A 20,335-nucleotide genomic window follows, 5' to 3' on the forward strand; every position below is an offset into this window, starting at 1 on the left:
GCTGAAAGATGCTGTCAATGGTGAATTATTTCCCAGTCTTGTGCAACAAGCCTCTCATTATTACCAAGTAGGACTTGAATTGTGTGTTGGCTGGCCTCTGGTATGCCATTCTGTGGAGTCTTTCAACTAGGTATGTGACATGAAAACATTTTCTTAACATTTTAAACTGCCTTTTTTCTGTTAACTATATAAGTATTTCAGAATTTAGACATACTTCTTATAGTAACATATGAAGTACGACACCAAGATGATGTCTGTATCATGTACGGTTCACAGATCATAAGGTCTTACAGGAGGCATGTGTAGGTCTAAAATGACCAGTTTCATCATGATTTTCTCAAACATGGTTTGTGATACAAGTTAGAGCGTGACAGATACAGGATTTTTGGGTCAGATACAGATTTTTATGGGGGCAAATTACTGATATACAGTGCATTTGGAAAGTATTCAGACCCCTTGACCTTTTCCACATTTTGATACAATACAGCCGTATTCTAAAATGAGAAAAATTAAATGTTTTATCCATCAATTTACACGCAATAACCCATTTGGGGAGTTTCTCACATTCTTCTCTACAGATCCTCTCAAGCTCTGTCAGGTTGGATGGGGAGTGTCGCTGCACAGCTATTTTCAGGTCCATCCAGAGTAGAGGTCGACCGATTTTATGATTTTTCAACGCCGATACCGATTTATTGGAGAACCCAAAAAAAGTCGCTACCGATTAATCGGACGATTTAAAATAAAAAAATTTATAATAATATCTTTTTTTAATAATAATAATAAAATAACAACTTATTTATTTGTAATAATGGCAATTACAACAATACTGAATGAACACTTTAACTTAATATAATACATCAATAAAATCAATTTAGCAATTTGGTTTAAATAATGCAAAACAAAGTGTTGGAGAAGAAAGTAAAAGTGCATTATGTGCCATGTAAGAAAGCTAACGTTTAAGTTCCTTGCTCAGAACATGAGAACATGTGAAAGCTGGTGGTTCCTTTTAACATGAGTCTTCAATATTCCCAGGTAAGAAGTTTTAGGTTGTAATTATTATAGGAATTATAGTACTATTTCTCTCTATACGATTTGTATTTCATATACCTTTGACTATTGGATGTTCTTATAGGCACTTTAGTATTGCCAGTGTAACAGTATAGCTTCCGTCCCTCTCCTCGCTCCTACCTGGGCTCAAACCAGGAACACATCGACAACAGCCACCCTCGAAGCAGCGTTACCCATGCAGAGCAAGGGGAACAACTACTCCAAGTCTCAGAGCGAGTGACGTTTGAAACGCTATTAGCGCGCACCCGGCTAACAAGCTAGCCATTTCACATCGGTTACACCAGCCTAAACTTGGGAGTTGACAGGCTTGAAGTCATAAACAGCGCAATGCATTGCAAAGAGCTGCTGGCAAAACGCACGAAAGTGCTATTTTGAATGAACGCTTACGAGCCTGGTGGTGCCTACCACCACTCAGTCAGACTGCTCTATCAAATCATAGACTTAATTATAACATAATAACACACAGAAACACGAGCCTTCGGTCATTAATATGGTCACATCCGGAAACTATCACGTTTATTCTTTCAGTGAAATACGGAACCGTTCCGTATTTTACCTAACGGGTGGCATCCATAAGTCTAAATGTTCCTGTTACATTGCACAACCTCCAATGTTATGTCATAATTGCGTAAAATTCTGGCAAATTAGTTTGCAACGAGCCAGGCGGCCCAAACTGTTGCATATACCCTGATTCTGCGTGCAAGGAACGCAAGAGAACTGACACAATTTCACCTGGTTAATATTGTCTGCTAACCTGGATTTCTTTTAGCTAAATATGCAGGTTTATAAATATATACTTCTGTGTATTGATTTTAAGAAAGGCATTGATGTTTATGGTTAGGTACAGTTGTGCAACGATTGTGCTTTTTTTCGCAAATGCGCTTTTGTTAAATCATCCCGTTTGGCAATGTTGGCTGTCTTTGTTAGGAAGAAATAGTCTTCACAGTTCGCAACGATTTTTCAAACTGCTGCATATACCCTGACTCTGTTTGCAAGAGAAGTGACAGATTTTCCCCTAGTTAAACGAAATTCATGTTAGCAGGCAATATTAACTAAATATGCAGGTTTAAAAATATATACTTGTGTATTGATTTTAAGAAAGGCATTGATGTTTATGGTAAGGTACACGTCGGCGCAAAGACAGTCCTTTTTCGCGAATGCGCACCACATCGATTATATGCAACGCAGGACTGGCTAGATAAACTAGTAATATCATCAACCATGTGTAGTTAACTAGTGATTATGATTGATTTTTTTTTATGAGAAGTTTAATGCTAGCTAGCAACTTACCTTGGCTTCTTTCTGCATTCGCGTAACAGGCAGGTTTCTCGTGGAGTGCAATGTAAAGCAGGTGGTTAGAGCGTTGGACTAGTTAACCATAAGGTTGCATCCCCAAGCTGACAAGGTAAAAATCTGTCGTTCTGCCCCTGAACAAGGCAGTTAACCCACCGTTCCTAGGCCGTCATTGAAAATAAGAATGTGTTCTTAACTGACTTGCCTAGTTAAATAAAGGTCTAAAAATAAAAAAAATCGGTGGCCAAAAATACCGATTACCGATTGGTGTGAACTTGAAATCCGCCCTAATTAATCGGCCATTCCGATTAATCGGTCGACCTCTAATCCAGAGATGTTCAATCGGGTTCAAGTTTGGGCTCTGGTTGGGCGACTCAAGGACATTCAGAGACTTGTCTCGAAGCCACTCCTGCGCTGTCTTGGCTGTGTGCGTAGGGTCGTTGTTCTGTTGGAAGGTGAACCTTCGCCCCAGTCTGAGGTCCTGAGCGCTCAAGGATCTCTCTGTACTTTGCTCCGTTCATCTTTCCCTCGATCCTAACTAGTCTCCCACTTCCTGTCACTGAATAACATCCCCACAGCATGATGCTGCCACCACCATGCTTCACCTTAGGGATGGTGCAAGGTTTCCTCCAGAGGTGATGCTTGGTATTGAGGCCAAGGAGTTCAATTTTTGTTTCATCAGACCAGAGAATCTTGTCATTATGGGGTGTTGTGTGTAGATTGATTGAGAATTATATATATTTTTAAATCCAATTTGGAATAAGGCTGTAACGTAACAATGTGGAAAAAGTCAAGGGGTCTGAATACTTTCCGACTGCACTGTATCTACCGATACATCAGTTATTTTAGAGGTGGAATGAAAAACTGCTTTTTTTTCACTCAAATTACGCTCCAAAGGATTAACATATACTCTAAATTATGATTTCTTACCTAAATATTAAAGTTACAATTATTTAGCAGCATTTAATTTGTGGTTTACATAACCACAAAAGCAACTACATCCTCTATAAATACAGTACAAAGTATACTGAACAAAAATATAAATGCAACATGCAACAATTTCATAGATTACTTTTTTTTTTAATGAGTTACAGTTCATATGAGTCAGTTGAAATGAAATCATTAGGCCCTAATCTATGGATTTCACATGACTGGGAATACAGATGTAAGTCATCGATACCGTAACAAATAAATGGACCTCAGGATCTCGTCATGGTATGTCTGTGCGTTCAAGTTGCCATCGATAAAATGTAATTGTGTTCGTTGCCCGTATCTTATGCCTGCCCATACCTGCCCATAACCCCACCGCCACCATGGGGCACTCTGCAATATTAAAGCTGATCTCTCTTCCCCCCCAAAATAAAAATAAATGTAACATTTAAGCAGTGGCAGCTCCATACTTTCAAAGCAGCCCTCTCATCTCTCTTTTACACAGGAGCGCACCAGATCCTTTGATGGCTTCAACATGCATTCCCTGGAGAACTCTCTCATTGACATCATGAGGGCCGAGCAAGATACTCTGAAAGGTAAGATAACAATCACAAAACCACCAGGATTGCATGTCCTGTCACAATATTGATGCTAGCGGCCATATCTAAAAACCTTTTGTCCTTCAAATCTGCTGCAAGGTCATCTAGGACGGGCGTCTGTCTGCTGCCCCACAGCCATGTCCGACGACTGCTGAATTGAGCTTTCCTTTCAGTGGCACTAGAGTGGACTAGAAAGTGAAGAGTGGAGGCTTATGTAGGCTAGGCTTTTGTACAGAGAGTGCAAATGGAAATATTGCTGCAAGCAGCAATGAACGGGGTTCACAGGATGACAGAAAGGACACAAGCTCAGTTGGATAACAAAGCAAGCATTATATCATGTAGGAACTATCAGTGAAATCATTACCATGTTTATCTCTCAATACCACAAGGATGACGGAAGTGGAGTTTGGTCTAGTGGGTCATGGGTAGCCTAGCGGTTAAGAGCGTTGGGTCAGTAACCAAAAGGTTGCTCGTTTGAATCCCCAAGACAACTAGGTGAATAATCTGTTGATGTGCCCTTGAACAAGGCACTTAACTCTAATTGCTCTTGTAAGTCACTCTGGATAAGAGCGTCTGCTAAATGACAAATGTAAAATATAGTGCTGTAGGTTGGTAGCGTGACAGCCCTCGAATGCAGCAACTAATCGTTGTCAAAGTCATTAGAGGCTAATTCATTGAGTGTTACTCCAGATTTGTTATAATCTGATTTATGGTTCATGAGAAGTATTTTTGGTCTATTAGTGTATGTGCTAATATGCATTTACTTAGTCCAAAGACCAAATTTGCAGAGAATCTTACATTTAGTCCATAAAGATTTTTAATGATTATTTTAGGCATTAGCGGTACACAAAAAAGTGAATTGTTAAGCGTTTCCAACATTTTTTACGATATCAATGCCAAACTTAACATGGTTCGTCATGGTAATGTCTTTGACCTTATAGTTTGAAGTTGGTAGGCCATTGTGAAGTAGATTTGCAAAGGTTTTAAATGGACACGGAAAATCTGATTTCTGATTTATCAATTTATCAATAACTCAAGTTAGGAGATGTACCCTGGGTCTACATACAGGTTTTATTTGGACTCATAGCATATTGGTTTTATTTGGACTCATAGCATATTGGTTTTATTTGGACTTATTGTTCATAAGAAGTATTTCAAAGGTTTTCAAAAATGTCAAAGATGGAGCTAAATCTACCTTATGGTGGTGGCGTGGGAGGTGTTACTTGTCCCTTTTTAGAGTTTTCATAGCAGCAGTTTGTGAAGTGTTTGTTGATTGTATGGTATTATGGGGAATGTAAATACAGCGCTCGCAGCAGTCTATATCTGTTGTCCATTTGGTTTGTGATGCAAATGTCCCAAACCAGAAAGTTCCTGTTGTCAGTCAGGATGACCAACTGGTGTTTGTCTGGGGAGGGATTAATTAGAGTAGCCTGGGTGTTGTTTCTGTTTAACTGCCCCCACAGCTTGTGTATGCATTTATTTGTTTTACACCTCTGTATTCAGCTGTTAAACCACAGTGAAGCACAACTTTGGCGAACATCTGAGAGACGAAGAGCCTGAAGTGATGAGTTGTTGTTCTCAGTCTAGTTTGAGCTGATGTATTGCCTTGACGCTCCCAGTGCTACGTGCCAGCTACAGAGGGTTAGAGATGCAGAGGAAAACATCATTATGATGCATCATTCCATCTCGCCACTGTCTCCAGGGCAACGTGTTTCTACATTACAAAGATCCACACAGATGAAGGGTTTACTGCTCCCACTTTGTGCTGTCCCTACTGGGGTGAGCTCCAAGGGTCCCAAGCAGCACCCCTACCCCTAATTGAAAAGAATGACCCGACCCTCAGACATGAACCCCGCTGCTCTGCAGAACAGATGAAAAGGAAGGAGGGGGAAATCGACTGTAGAAGTGGCTTTGAATCGATTCCAGCATTGTCTTCTGTTGACTGAAAAGAGCACTCTGTTCCCTGAAACGTTGTCTGTGTCACCACTGACTACCGAGCCGGTCCACCACCCTGCCCGCTCGCTCTCTCATTCTCTCTGATTTAATAGGTGGAATGCGGGGGAGGGGCTTGGAGAATTTGTGTGATGGAACACACCAATCACTGAACACTACCAACCCTCTCCTCGGGGGGCCCCCCCAATGTTCCACATTTTTGTTTGAACCCTAAACTGGCACACCTGATTCAATTAGTCAAAGGCTTGATGGTTAGTTGACTAATTGAATCGGGAGTGCCAGTTTATTTTTTAAATAAAAATGTGAAACGTCTGGGGGGGGGCTGATGAAAGGTCTGGGAAACCCAAAACGAGTCCACTCCAGTCACAATGGGTTTACTATTAGTTTTCCTTTCATCCCCTCCACCAAGGCACCCCAGCATGGCACAGTTCAACTCTCAAGTATATTTGGCAGGAGGTCGGGAGGAACAGGGAATGTGCCAGCGAGCAGGCGGCTGAGAGATAGATGATGTGGGCTAATGTAACCAGGGCTCGTTTTGTGTGTTTGATTGTGACAATCTCTTAACGATGTCTCTCCACTCTCTAGGTCGCCTAGGATTCACCCATCCAGGGGGAGATAGTCCTCTGCCCATAAATGGTATGTAAAAAGGGTTTGCTAACACTAGTGTTCTACATGCTCAACCCATGCTAATGGATGGAAGGTGAAACAAGCCATTTGGTAACATAGTCAACAAGATTAGCAGCACCATGTTTGCATGCTCTTGAGGCACCAGTCTTCTTATTCCATTAGTTCTTTAATGGTTGATGTGGATTTATTAAATAAGGATTTAGTAATATAGATCAATTATTTCATTTTAAATTGCATAGCTAAACACGTTGTAATGTTGTGTAATCCCTCACCTAAGGCAGTGTATCTATCCCATTTGCATTCAGTCGTCAGGTCTCTTTTGCCTGTGCAATGAAGGAACTAAGCTCCTCGTATTTGTGTTCTTAATTTTTTGGGTTTTGAAAAAACCTCCTATTGCCTAGAGATGTTAGTCTAACCATTTCTCAATGCGTTGTGTTGCGTATTTCCTTAAACATTCTGTGACATTTCCTGTTATAGTTCTTTATATTGAATCGGTGCATGATTCACTTCTTTCCTGTATACAGACACGAATACCGTAGGCTAGTTGTAGCTACAAAGGTACACTAAAGCTAATCTCTTTAGCTACAGCTTCCTCAACTGCAGTTTGATATGCATAAGCCGAAATGCAACTGAAAGCTCAGTGATCCACCATGGATTCTTTCCTTGAGCCTCATAGTGTTATATTGGTCCAACATGGTGATCCACCATGGACTCTCTCCTTGAGCCTCAGTGTTATATTGGTCCAACATGGTGATCCACCATGGGCTCTCTCCTTGAGCCTCATAGTGTTATATTGGTCCAACATGGTGATCCACCATGGACTCCCTCCTTGAGCCTCAGTGTTATATTGGTCCAACATGGTGATCCACCATGGACTCTCTCCTTGAGCCTCAGTGTTATATTGGTCCAACATGGTGATCCACCATGGACTCTCTCCTTGAGCCTCAGTGTTATATTGGTCCAACATGGTGATCCACCATGGACTCTCTCCTTGAGCCTCAGTGTTATATTGGTCCAACATGGTGATCCACCATGGACTCTCTCCTTGAGCCTCATAGTGTTATATTGGTCCAACATGGTGATCCACCATGGACTCTCTCCTTGAGCCTCATAGTGTTATATTGGTCCAACATGGTGATCCACCATGGACTCTCTCCTGGAGCCTCATAGTGTTATATTGGTCCAACATGGTGATCCACCATGGACTCTCTCCTTGAGCCTCAGTGTTATATTGGTCCAACATGGTGATCCACCACGGACTCTCTCCTTGAGCCTCAGTGTTATATTGGTCCAACATGGTGATCCACCATGGACTCTCTCCTTGAGCCTCATAGTGTTATATTGGTCCAACATGGTGATCCACCATGGACTCTCTCCTTGAGCCTCATAGTGTTATATTGGTCCAACATGGTGATCCACCATGGACTCTCTCCTTGAGCCTCAGTGTTATATTGGTCCAACATGGTGATCCACCATGGACTCTCTCCTTGAGCCTCAGTGTTATATTGGTCCAACAGGACAGATGGTGGTTCTGCATGGATGCCGTTCAGAGGGTACTACCAGTCTTAGAGAGGCAGTCACGCCAGCGGATAGTTACTCTGTAGAACACACACCAGAGAGTGTGTATAACCACCCTCCACTGACCTCCTAAAGACCTTCTCTGTATATGGCCTAGGAAGGGAGAGTGTGTCTGAGATTCTCATGAGTATGCCTGGAGACGTGTATAGACGTGACTGCACAGGAAACCCAGTTTTAATGTCACATGCACAAGTACTGTGAAATGCCTTTCTTGACAGCTCACCAATGGAGTAATCAATAACAATGTAGCACAACAAGGTAGAAGAAAACCCCACAATATAAAACGAAGAAATCAGAGGTGAATGTTCAATACAAGCTCATCTGTCTGCCACGCAACCTGGAGCACCGAGGAGGCAACATGGTACCAGTCACATGGAGGATGTGACTGAGAAGGAGAGGGCATGTGTTGTGAATGAAAGAATGGATAATATCTGTCATTCCTGGTCACTGTTGGTGTTATGTTATTTTACATGCAGCAAGGAATTATGGGAGGCGACGAGGTAAACTGAATATTTTTTCCCCCTCAAACTGGCATAGAAAGACCCGGTCTTTTGCGTCCATGCCCAGTATTTCTGAAGGGGGACAGTATGTGTTTGCATGTAGATGTTGTGGTTTGTTGTTGGTCTATGTGTTTGATCTGGCATGTTGTTTGGGGGTTTTCAGCTCTAAGAGCTTTTGTCTGTGGTGTTGTAGTCGTCAGCATTGCATATTTTTTTGTACCACACACACACACACACACACGTACAGACTCTCTGTGTACAGACTCTCTGTGTACAGACTCTCTGTGTACAGACTCTCTGTGTACAGACTCGGGGCTAACTCTCTTACATAATTGATCATAAAGCTGGTCGTCTCTGTTTTCTGTCACTTGGTTAGGAATAAGGTTGGGGTGGCTTAACCTTCAGGACGTAGGGCGGGAACAATATTTAGCCTTTGCTGCTGCCATAGGCTTAGCTGCAGGCGTGTGTGTGTGTGTGTGCGCCCAGCTGAGCGAGTAGCCAAATGAGCTGATATGGGGATGGCTGGTGTGGAGGAGGGAGAGAGAGGTATCCCTGGCTCAGTCCCTCTCAAACAGCACAGCAGGGCTGCTTGTAGAAGGCCTTAATGTAGCACTGTCTCTGGCACTCACTGAATCAGGTGAATTACTGGAAAATAGACACATTGTTATAGCTAGTATTGCTCGACAATACAATACCTAACCATGTAATAACATTCATGTTGATAAACCTAAGTAATACATAAAGTATCCATTGTGTGACATCTTTATGCAATCTGTCATTGACTGACTGTGTTGTCTCCTCTCTCTCTTCTCGTCCCCTCTTCCTCTTCCCTCCTCTCTTCGCTCACTCCCTCTCCTCAGGTCACTCTTCCCTGTTCCCCATGGAGGATGGTTTCCCTGACGACGAGCGTGGTGAGCAGAGCCTGCCTGGCCTTGGCTCGCCCCACTGCTTCCCCCACCAGAATGGGGAGCGTGTTGAGCGTTACTCCCGCAAGGTCTTTGTCGGTGGCCTCCCGCCAGATATTGATGAAGGTAACCTTTACAACACTGCAGACCACGTTCACATAGGCAGAGGTGCTGTGACCAGGCTATGATGATGCTTTGACTGGGCTGAACACCTGGTTGATCGTGGGTAGGTCTACAGTGTGGATATCTTCATGGCTAGTAGTCACAGGGTTACGTGACTGATGTTGAAGACCAGTCCCTCTGACCAATTTCGGACGTAGACTTTCACCAAGCAGCACTGCTCTACCATCGCAAGTCTTGTGTTATTTAGTTTCCGCCCGTTTCCTGTTGCTTCCTGAGGGCTTTGGCTCGCGAATAGGCATAGTTCTAGTACATTCTGTGTTATAAGTAGTGTAGGACATCTCTCAGGTGTGATCAGTGTTGCTTGCAGAAGACTAGAGAACAGCTGAGGCTACCATCTGCTCTGCTTTAATCTCCCTATTTAATGTTACTGGGGACTCGCTCTGGTAGAGCCCGCTAATGTTACCGGGGACTCGCTCTGGTAGAGCCCGCTAATGTTACCGGGGACTCGCTCTGGTAGAGCCCGCTAATGTTACCGGGGACTCCCTCTGGTAGAGCCCGCTAATGTTACCGGGGACTCCCTCTGGTAGAGCCCGCTAATGTTACCGGGGACTCGCTCTGGTAGAGCCCGCTAAGAACAGTCATCTGATGACACACACCTTATCACAGTACAACCGCTGTGAGGCAATTGTTGAATGTTTTTTGTTTGCTTGTTCACTTTTAGATGAAATAACTGCAAGTTTCCGTCGCTTTGGACACCTCTTTGTGGACTGGCCTCACAAGGCAGAGAGCAAATCTTACTTTCCCCCGAAAGGTGGGTCACGTGACAAGTCTGCCCTTTTACTGTCAGCCACATGCAGCATTGTAATCAAAATGGGTTATCAGAGTTTATTATTGATGTCTAAATAGTTTGATTTGTTCAAAACAGTCATTTCCAGCAACAGACAGCGAATGAAACGGTAGAGATCAGAGTTATGTCCTCTAGTGGTCTCTGTGACATGGTTCTGTGCAGGCGGTTTAAGTGGTGTCTGTTCTGTCCTGTAGGTTATGCCTTCCTGCTGTTCCAGGATGAGAGCTCTGTGCAGGCCCTGATTGAAGCCTGTATTGAAGAGGACGGAAAGCTCTACCTGTGTGTGTCCAGCCCCACCATCAAAGACAAGCCGGTGAGTGGATTGTGCTATCACCATCATCCATCTGCTTCCTTCTTTAACTCTTATTATGAAAGAGCTCAAGATGCAGCAAGGGTGTATTCATTACGGCGATTATATGGCGAAACATTTAGCAAACGAGAGTTTCTATTGGACAAATTTGGGTAGGTCACTCTCCGTTTTGTTACATTTGATTCCGTTTAAGAACCAAACGGTAAGCTGTTTCTGTAATACACCCTAGAATTGTACTGCTTCATGTTTGATAGATAAGCAAGCAGCTGCCCTCCCTATAGAATTGGCTTTGCATCATTAGACATAACATGACAGACATGGCCAACATCGAGACATAACATGACAGACATGGAGACATAACATGACAGACATGGCCAACATCGAGACATAACATGGCAGACATGGCCAACATGGACACATAACATGACAGACATGGCCAACATGGAGACATAACATGACAGACATGGCCAACATGGAGACATAACATGACAGACATGGCCAACATGGAGACATAACATGACAGACATGGCCAACATGGAGACATAACATGACAGACATGGCCAACATCGAGACATAACATGACAGACATGGCCAACATCGAGACATAACATGACAGACATGGCCAACATGGAGACATAACATAACATGACAGACATGGCCAACATGGAGACATAACATGACAGACATGGCCAACATGGAGACATAACATGACAGACATGGCCAACATGGAGACATAACATGACAGACATGGCCAACATGGAGACATAACATGACAGACATGGCCAACATCGAGACATAACATGACAGACATGGCCAACATGGAGACATAACATGACAGACATGGCCAACATGGAGACATAACATGACAGACATGGACAACATGGAGACATAACATGACAGACATGGACAACATGGAGACATAACATGACAGACATGGCCAACATCGAGACATAACATGACAGACATGGCCAACATCGAGACATAACATGACAGACATGGCCAACATCGAGACATAACATGACAGACATGGCCAACATGGAGACATAACATGACAGACATGGCCAACATGGAGACATAACATGACAGACATGGCCAACATCGAGACATAACATGACAGACATGGCAAAACATCGAGACATAACATGACAGACATGGCCAACATCGAGACATAACATGACAGACATGGCCAACATCGAGACATAACATGACAGACATGGCCAACATCGAGACATAACATGACAGACATGGCCAACATCGGGACGTGGCCGGCGTCGGGACGTGACGTGTAACATGTCTCTCTGTGTGTGACAGGTCCAGATCCGTCCCTGGAACCTGAACGACAGTGACTTTGTGATGGACGGCTCCCAGCCTCTGGACCCCAGGAAGACCATCTTTGTGGGTGGGGTGCCACGCCCTCTCCGTGCAGGTAACCTTTTGATCCTAGTCGGCTAAAGCACCGTTTCCATTGGCACTTTAGTCCTAGTATGCATCCCAAATGGCATTCTATTCCATATATTGGGCACTACTTTTGACCAGGGCCCATAGGACATTTGGGACACAGACATGTATCCTCTACGGCGTATTAAAACCTGTTAGATTAGTGCTGCATTTCATCACATCAGCATGCACAGTATGTAAGGGAGGAGAAGAGAATTGGTAGCAACTCATAATGAAAATGGAAGCTATTTGGAACATTACGACCAAGCTCGGAATGTTACATGAAGTGTACGAGGCTGCACCCTGGCATTGTGCCACCTGCAACCTGTTTCCCTCCGTCCACAGTGGAGCTGGCTATGATCATGGACAGGCTGTATGGAGGCGTGTGCTATGCAGGCATTGACACAGACCCGGAGCTCAAGTACCCCAAGGGAGCAGGGCGGGTCGCCTTCTCTAATCAACAGAGCTACATTGCTGCTATCAGCGCTCGTTTTGTCCAACTGCAGCATGGAGAAATCGATAAACGGGTTAGTGAAAGCCCTCTCTTTCTCAGGCTAATACAGCATTACACAAATACGCAGAAATGTTGTACCAAACACATAATGCTCCTGTCTTGTTCATTTTTAAAAGGACCATTTTGTTATTTATTGTAATGGTTTTATAGATGAAAGTAAAATTGATAATGAACGTACCAACCAATCACGTCTCTACTTTGATACTGACTTTAGAATGTTTATTGTTGACCATTGTCCTAATTGGAATGTAATTGTCAATGCAATTTTTTGTTGTGTTAAATCTTTAGATACAGTACGTTAATGTAAGATGTATTCATCCTAGTTCTATTCTTTACTGCATGTCTGATGGATGGTTTTCTTTCTACCTCTCTCTCTCTCTCTCTCTCTCTGGTCCTCCCGCTGTCTCTCTCTCTGGTCCTCCCGCTGTCTCTCTCTCTGGTCCTCCCGCTGTCTCTCTCTCTGGTCCTCCCGCTGTCTCTCTCTCTGGTCCTCCCGCTGTCTCTCTCTCTGGTCCTCCCGCTGTCTCTCTCTCTGGTCCTCCCGCTGTCTCTCTCTCTGGTCCTCCCGCTGTCTCTCTCTCTGGTCCTTTCCCTGTCTCTCTCTCTGGTCCTCCCGCTGTCTCTCTCTCTGGTCCTGTCCCTGTCTCTCTCTCTGGCCCTGTCCCTGTCTCTCTCTGGTCTTCCTCTGCCTGTCTCTCTCTGGTCCTGTCCCTGTCTCTCTCTCTGGTCCTGTCCCTGTCTCTCTCTCTGGTCCTGTCCCTGTCTCTCTCTCTGGTCCTGTCCCTGTCTCTCTCTCTGGTCCTGTCCCTGTCTCTCTCTCTGGTCCTGTCCCTGTCTCTCTCTCTGGTCTTGTCCCTGTCTCTCTCTCTGGTCCTGTCCCTGTCTCTCTCTGCCCTCTTCCCACCCCCAGGTGGAAGTGAAGCCATACGTCTTGGACGACCAGTTGTGTGATGAGTGTCAGGGAACTCGGTGCGGGGGCAAGTTTGCCCCTTTCTTCTGCGCCAACGTCACCTGTCTCCAGTATTACTGTGAATACTGCTGGGCAGCCATCCACTCACGCGCTGGTCGGGAGTTCCACAAGCCACTGGTCAAGGAGGGAGGGGACCGGCCTAGGCACATCTCCTTCCGCTGGAACTGAGAGAGAGGCAGAGGGGAGAGGGGGGGAGTAGGAGTCGCAAAATCATTGTACAAATAAATGCACTTTTCTGTTGCTGGTTCCTTTCTAACTCTAATTTGGGAAAAAAAATGTTTAATTTTAAATTAATTTCTTTTAAAGATGCGGAAATATGTCAAGAAAGGAAAAGAAAATGTGTATCCCATGTGAAATCCCATTCTCTTGACTTTCTCCAGTTGCTTTTATATTTTATTAGAGCAGAATTTGAAAAGATTAGGCTTTCAATTGTCACCCTACTATCCATTGGCGTGTCATTGACCATCAACTTCAAAGCAGTATGTTCAGTTCAAATGTTCATCCAATAGGCTCCAGAGCAGATGTTCATCCAATAGGCTCCAGAGCAGATGTTCATCCAAATAGGCTCCAGAGCAGATGTTCATCCAAATAGGCTCCAGAGCAGATGTTCATCCAAATAGGCTCCAGAGCAGATGTTCATCCAATAGGTTCCAGAGCAGAAGTTCATCCAATAGGCTCCAGAGCAGATGTTCATCCAATAGGTTCCAGAGCAGAAGTTCATCCAATAGGCTCCAGAGCAGATGTTAATAGCAAAGGTGTTGCTAAAGAAGAGTGCACTTATTTCTTTATTTTAGAGTGCAGAATATAACGTCTCAGTAGTTAACCAAAGCTTAATCTCAATTGGTTTGAAAAAGAAACAAGTACTGAAACGTGGATTCTTTCCCAGATCAGATGTTTGAATATTTTAATTTTTTTTTAGAGACCATGCTAATATTTGATGTTACTTGACAAGATCCATTTCACAACAGGCGTTCTGGTTTGATCTCCATTTTGACATGCAAAAACTAATACCTCAAGCTTAGCTGCTAATGTGACAAATAAGTTAAAGAAAGTAAGCTGGTATCCCTCTTCCCTTAGGACCACAATCAAAGGGAAACGGCGTCAGCAAAAAGACACATTTTTATAGACGCTGCTTTGTCACTTCTTTATTTTTGTAATCCGACCCAAGGTTGTACTAAGAATGAACAGAGCATTTTATTGGGGAATGTATGGCGTTGGAGGTTCCTGAGGCCCTCAGCGCTGGCCCGTATAGAGATAAGTGACCCCCCCCCCCCTCTGTGTCTGAGGTCATGCTAGCTAGGAGAGGCTAGTGCCTAGTTCTCATCAGGGCTGCACGTGAGCAGAAAGCCCTGTTTTTCATGTATTATTATTATTATTGCGTTGGTGCAAATCTCCCAATCCTTTATTCACAACCGTATTCTGTTTTTAACCCCCCTCAAAAAAGAGAAATGAATTAAAAAAGTCAGGCTTGTCATCAACACATTTCCATCTAGAGGAGGATGCTGTTACTAGACCTGCAGACCTCTCTTCCTGTGCCAGCCCAGCTAACTCAGCCAGTGTTCTAAGCATAAATGAAGATAGTCCATGCGATGTGCTCTACTACGTGCGTCCCACAATGCAGTTCACTCACTCAAACAAGACTGCAATAAAGAGGTTATACCTACATGCATTAGGGAACCAAAGTCGGCTGTGCAGTAGTGAGTAATACAGTATTTCATTTTAGTTTTTCTGAGTTATTCTTTTCCTATTTTTCTTACGAAGACCAGATGGACTACAGCAAACCAAAGATTGGCCTTCAATAGATAACAGTGCAGTCAAAATCCAGGAAAACACTAGTGAAAACAACTGGACTTATTCAGTTTACAGACACCCAGGCTTTTTCACCAGTCAATCCCCTCATTTCCAAAGGTCAAAATGGAGACGTTTGTTGCTAGGCAGTTGTGTAACGTGAATAGGTCTGCAACAGGTTTGGGGAAGTGAACACAAAAAGCTAAACAAAGGCTCACATTTGGTTTGGTTATTATAGTCATACAGTATCTGAATCTACTAGCGTTTTAATATGTCAGGGAGGGAGTGCTGAAATAGAATTTAACACACTAGTGAAAACCGTATCCTTGTGTTGGCTTGATGGTATTCTGCTGCACCAGTTCTGCACCATGACTTTAGCTTGATGGTGTTCTGCTGCACCAGTTCTGCACCATGACTTTAGCTTGATGGTGTTCTGCTGCACCAGTTCTGCACCATGACTTTAGCTTGATGGTGTTCTGCTGCACCAGTTCTGCACCATGACTTTAGCTTGATGGTGTTCTGCTGCACCAGTTCTGCACCATGACTTTAGCTTGATGGTGTTCTGCTGCACCAGTTCTGCACCATGACTTTAGCTTGCTGGTGTGGTGGATAAACATTTTAGGAGTTAAACACTTTTTGAAGAATTTGCTGTTAATGAGAGAAAACAAAAAAAAAAGATTATTTTATACATGGCCTGCTGATTTTTGGTACAGTGTTTTCTAGCTAAATTATTTTGTCATGCACATATAAACATTTTATGCACTACTTTTCTAAATATTTTTTTTTTCTTCCCAACAGTCATTTTAGGCACATTTTTCACAAATGGGGAAAACTCCTTTTTGCAATACCTCAATTTTTCACATTGTGAATGGTAGCTTTTGTACTTTTGTTACTGAGAGATCTGCATATATGGACACTTTTCATTTAACGAAAAAAATGTAGTGATTTCGATATATATTATTTTCAGTTCTGCTTTTTTCTACATTTCAGTGCTGAGGAATCTTCACAACCAAGTAGCGTACGTGCATTGACGCGACTTCCGAAACGGCAGAGGAACGATCAGTGTACTGCTTAAAGGTCTTAGATCTTATACACTAGATGTTTCACAAAAATCAGATCTTAACAGCATGGCGAGGACAACGTTGTCATTTGAAATTTTAATGTTATTGTTTAAAAAAAATTGTTATCCTAGTTGGGGAAAATGGTAACTTCTCTTTTTGGTTTCCTTTCCATAGCTGGAATATAACTATTATAAGGATAATGCAAATTATGGTTCATGCTTCGGCTGAATCTCGTATCACAAGAATGGATGTTTGGTGTTTAGATATTTTAACATTTGAAAATATATATTCTTGAACTTGCCAACTAGCTCCTATTGTAATCCTTAGCATGCATGACGAAAAAAAGATAAGTACATGAATTAGCTATTGAATTTGATTGTTGTGGTTGTGCACCAGATGTTTCTCAACTTTAATTTGTTAAGGACACCCCCACACCTCACTTCCCTCCCATGTGTTAATATCTTTGCCTTCTCCATACTCAGACCTCTGCAGGATGCAAAGAAAAAAGATGAGAAAATAAGAAAAAAACTAACTCTAAAATCTATTTTAGCAGTGGAGGACTTGAGCATCTTATAGGACACTGTTGAAAAGACTTGTTAACTCATCTCCACTGTCTGTTGAGGTAATTCAACCGTTTTGGAAGAAGGGGAACTTTAAGACTTGAATGTGGTAAATGTTGCAAGTTAACTTCGAGTTGTTATGTGCAATACATTTTATTTTTTACTTTTTTCCAGATAAAGACTCTTTGCAATGTAATTCTTTAATGCCATTTTTAATTGCAGACATTTAAAGAAGACGTTAATATGTTTTTCAGTCATTTTCTACTGTTACTGTAATCCTTTTCATGCTGGTGTTTGTAAAAAAGAAATCAAACTATTTGTACTAATATAAATAATTGAAGTTATTTTTAAAACATTAAAGGTTTTGTGCTCATTTGTTTATTTCAAGCTACTGTGATTGCATTGTAATTATTAGGTCAATAATGTATTTAGCTGTTTATTGGTATATTTTTAATTGGAATGTATAATTTTTATAATTTTGATCAGATTTTTGTTATATTTTTGAGGTGAAGCTTTTAAAGTGTCTAGTTTTTACTAATTGCTATATTGTGCTCCACAATATATGATTAACATTTTCTGAAGGAAAATAAATATTTAAATATTTGTCTGTTAATGATGTTACTTAATGGCAAAATTTCAATAGTTTTTAACTGTATGGGAAGGTTGTTGTATTTATTAATAGCATTTTTTACTTAAGATATCACCTTAATTTCTATTGTCATTTCACTTTATAAGTTCCTATTTTTGTATTTTCCTTTCTAATTAAGTTATGTAATACAAAATGTCCATATTTCTAGGAGTTGGTCTGTAGCAGTGCTAGTGAAACGAAAAATAAAATTCTGTTATTTAATTGTTTGCAGCCAACTATTTATAACAGTGCATCATTTTGAAATATTTGTAATGTGAAATGTTGAATGAATAAAACTTAACTGTGATAAGGCCCATTGTGTGTTTATTTCGGTGTGGGTTGTAACAGTCCGTTTTCTGTAGCGGTTTATCGGTTGCTGCTTTCATAAAGCTAGGCAGCAGCCATTGTTGGGCCCTGGTTGATAAAACCTCCAAATTAATTCAGATATCTTTACTACATACAAGCAAATAAGGTCACAATGAGTTATGTAAGTTAGGCTGTGTGTGTGTGTGTGTGTGAAAGAGCGCTAGATAGGGAGTTAAAATGCTGACCACAAGCAGCTTTCGATAATGTCGGTATCAAAGTAAGCATTAATATTTTATGAGCATTTATTTTACAACCATTGATTATTTCCTTGTCCACGCTACAAAGTCAGTGTGTTTGTATGCCAGCTGTTACTCTGATCTTTTCAAAGATGTAGAATGTCACTATAATGCTACAGTCATCCTTGCTTATCCTTGGTCATCCTATACAAGCCACAGCTGATTAGCTGATGAAGCCAGTCATTGTAAAATATACTGCTCAAAAAAATAAAGGGAACACTAAAATAACACATCCTAGATCTGAATGAATGAAATAATCTTATTAAATACTTTTTTCTTTACATAGTTGAATGTGCTGACAACAAAATCACACAAAAATAATCAATGGAAATCCAATTTATCAACCCATGGAGGTCTGGATTTGGAGTCACACTCAAAATTAAAGTGGAAAACCACACTACAGGCTGATCCAACTTTGATGTAATGTCCTTAAAACAAGTCAAAATGAGGCTTGGTAGTGTGTGTGGCCTCCACGTGCCTGTATGACCTCCCTACAAAGCCTGGGCATGCTCCTGATGAGGTGTCAGATGGTCTCCTGAGGGATCTCCTCCCAGACCTGGACTAAAGCATCCACCAACTCCTGGACAGTCTGTGGTGCAACGTGGCGTTGGTGGATGGAGCGAGACATGATGTCCCAGATGTGCTCAATTGGATTCAGGTCTGGGGAACGGGCGGGCCAGTCCATAGCATCAATGCCTTCCTCTTGCAGGAACTGCTGACACACTCCAGCCACATGAGGTCTAGCATTGTCTTGCATTAGGAGGAACCCAGGGCCAACCGCACCAGCATATGGTCTCACAAGGGGTCTGAGGATCTCATCACGGTACCTAATGGCAGTCAGGCTACCTCTGGCGAGCACATGGAGGGCTGTGCGGCCCCCCAAAGAAATGCCACCCCACACCATGACTGACCCACCGCCAAACCGGTCATGCTGGAGGATGTTGCAGGCAGCAGAACTTTCTCCACGGCGTCTCCAGACTCTGTCACGTCTGTCACATGTGCTCAGTGTGAACCTGCTTTCATCTGTGAAGAGCACAGGGCGCCAGTGGCGAATTTGCCAATCTTGGTGTTCTCTGGCAAATGCCAAACGTCCTGCACGGTGTTGGGCTGTAAGCACAACCCCCACCTGTGGACGTCGGGCCCTCATACCACCCTCATGGAGTCTGTTTCTGACCGTTTGAGCAGACACATGCACATTTGTGGCCTGCTGGAGGTCATTTTGCAGGGCTCTGGCAGTGCTCCTCCTTGCACAAAGGCGGAAGTAGCGGTCCTGCTGCTGGGTTGTTGCCCTCCTACGGCCTCCTCCACGTCTCCTGATGTACTGGCCTGTCTCCTGGTAGCGCCTCCATGCTCTGGACACTACGCTGACAGACACAGCAAACCTTCTTGCCACAGCTCACATTGATGTGCCATCCTGGATGAGCTGCACTACCTGAGCCACTTGTGTGGGTTGTAGACTCCGTCTCATGCTACCACTAGAGTGAAAGCACCGCCAGCATTCAAAAGTGACCAAAACATCAGCCAGGAAGCATAGGAACTGAGAAGTGGTCTGTGGTCACCACCTGCAGAACGACTCCTTTATTGGGGGTGTCTTGCTAATTGCCTATAATTTCCACCTGTTGTCTATTCCATTTGCACAACAGCATGTGAAATTTATTGTCAATCAGTGTTGCTTCCTAAGTGGACAGTTTGATTTCACAGAAGTGTGATTGACTTGGAGTTACATTGTGTTGTTTAAGAGTTCCCTTTATTTTTTTGAGCAGTGTAGATGTATCATGCATGCCAGGGTATTGATAATACTGCAGAAATTCAATTTGATAATGAGGTGTGATTAGTGTGTCTACAAACACAGTAAGTAAACATCTTCCTCAGACTCAGCAGCTCCACCTACCTGCTGACTGGTACATTACCAATATAAAGTATGAAACCATTGGTTATGCTACTTAGAATCCACTTTTCTGTGGTCCTCTAATAATCCTTCCAACCTGAAAAGAAAACCATTAGCTCACTACCTTTGGGACCTTGCGTAACTTAGGTTGCAG

General features: G+C 42.8%; 1 protein-coding gene across 2 annotated transcripts in view; it reads left to right on the top strand.

Annotated features, from left to right (window-relative positions):
- Positions 1–17,998, top strand: part of LOC115153968 (cytoplasmic polyadenylation element-binding protein 4-like) — a 34,321-nt gene extending 16,323 nt beyond the window's left edge. The window contains exons 3-11 of one of the 2 annotated variants that reach the window (XM_029699699.1): positions 3,797–3,887; positions 6,429–6,479; positions 8,525–8,548; positions 9,409–9,579; positions 10,298–10,387; positions 10,618–10,736; positions 12,045–12,159; positions 12,516–12,697; positions 13,595–17,998. In XM_029699699.1, the coding sequence (XP_029555559.1) occupies positions 3,797–3,887; positions 6,429–6,479; positions 8,525–8,548; positions 9,409–9,579; positions 10,298–10,387; positions 10,618–10,736; positions 12,045–12,159; positions 12,516–12,697; positions 13,595–13,822 (1,071 nt within the window). In that variant the 3' untranslated portion in view covers positions 13,823–17,998. The remainder of the gene's footprint in view (positions 1–3,796; positions 3,888–6,428; positions 6,480–8,524; positions 8,549–9,408; positions 9,580–10,297; positions 10,388–10,617; positions 10,737–12,044; positions 12,160–12,515; positions 12,698–13,594) is intronic. The other variant, XM_029699700.1, reaches the window with a different exon arrangement.
- The last annotated feature ends 2,337 nt before the right edge of the window (positions 17,999–20,335 follow it).

Source organism: Salmo trutta, chromosome 19 (genome assembly GCF_901001165.1).
Source record: "Salmo trutta chromosome 19, fSalTru1.1, whole genome shotgun sequence".
NCBI classification, from domain to species: Eukaryota; Metazoa; Chordata; class Actinopteri; order Salmoniformes; family Salmonidae; genus Salmo; species Salmo trutta.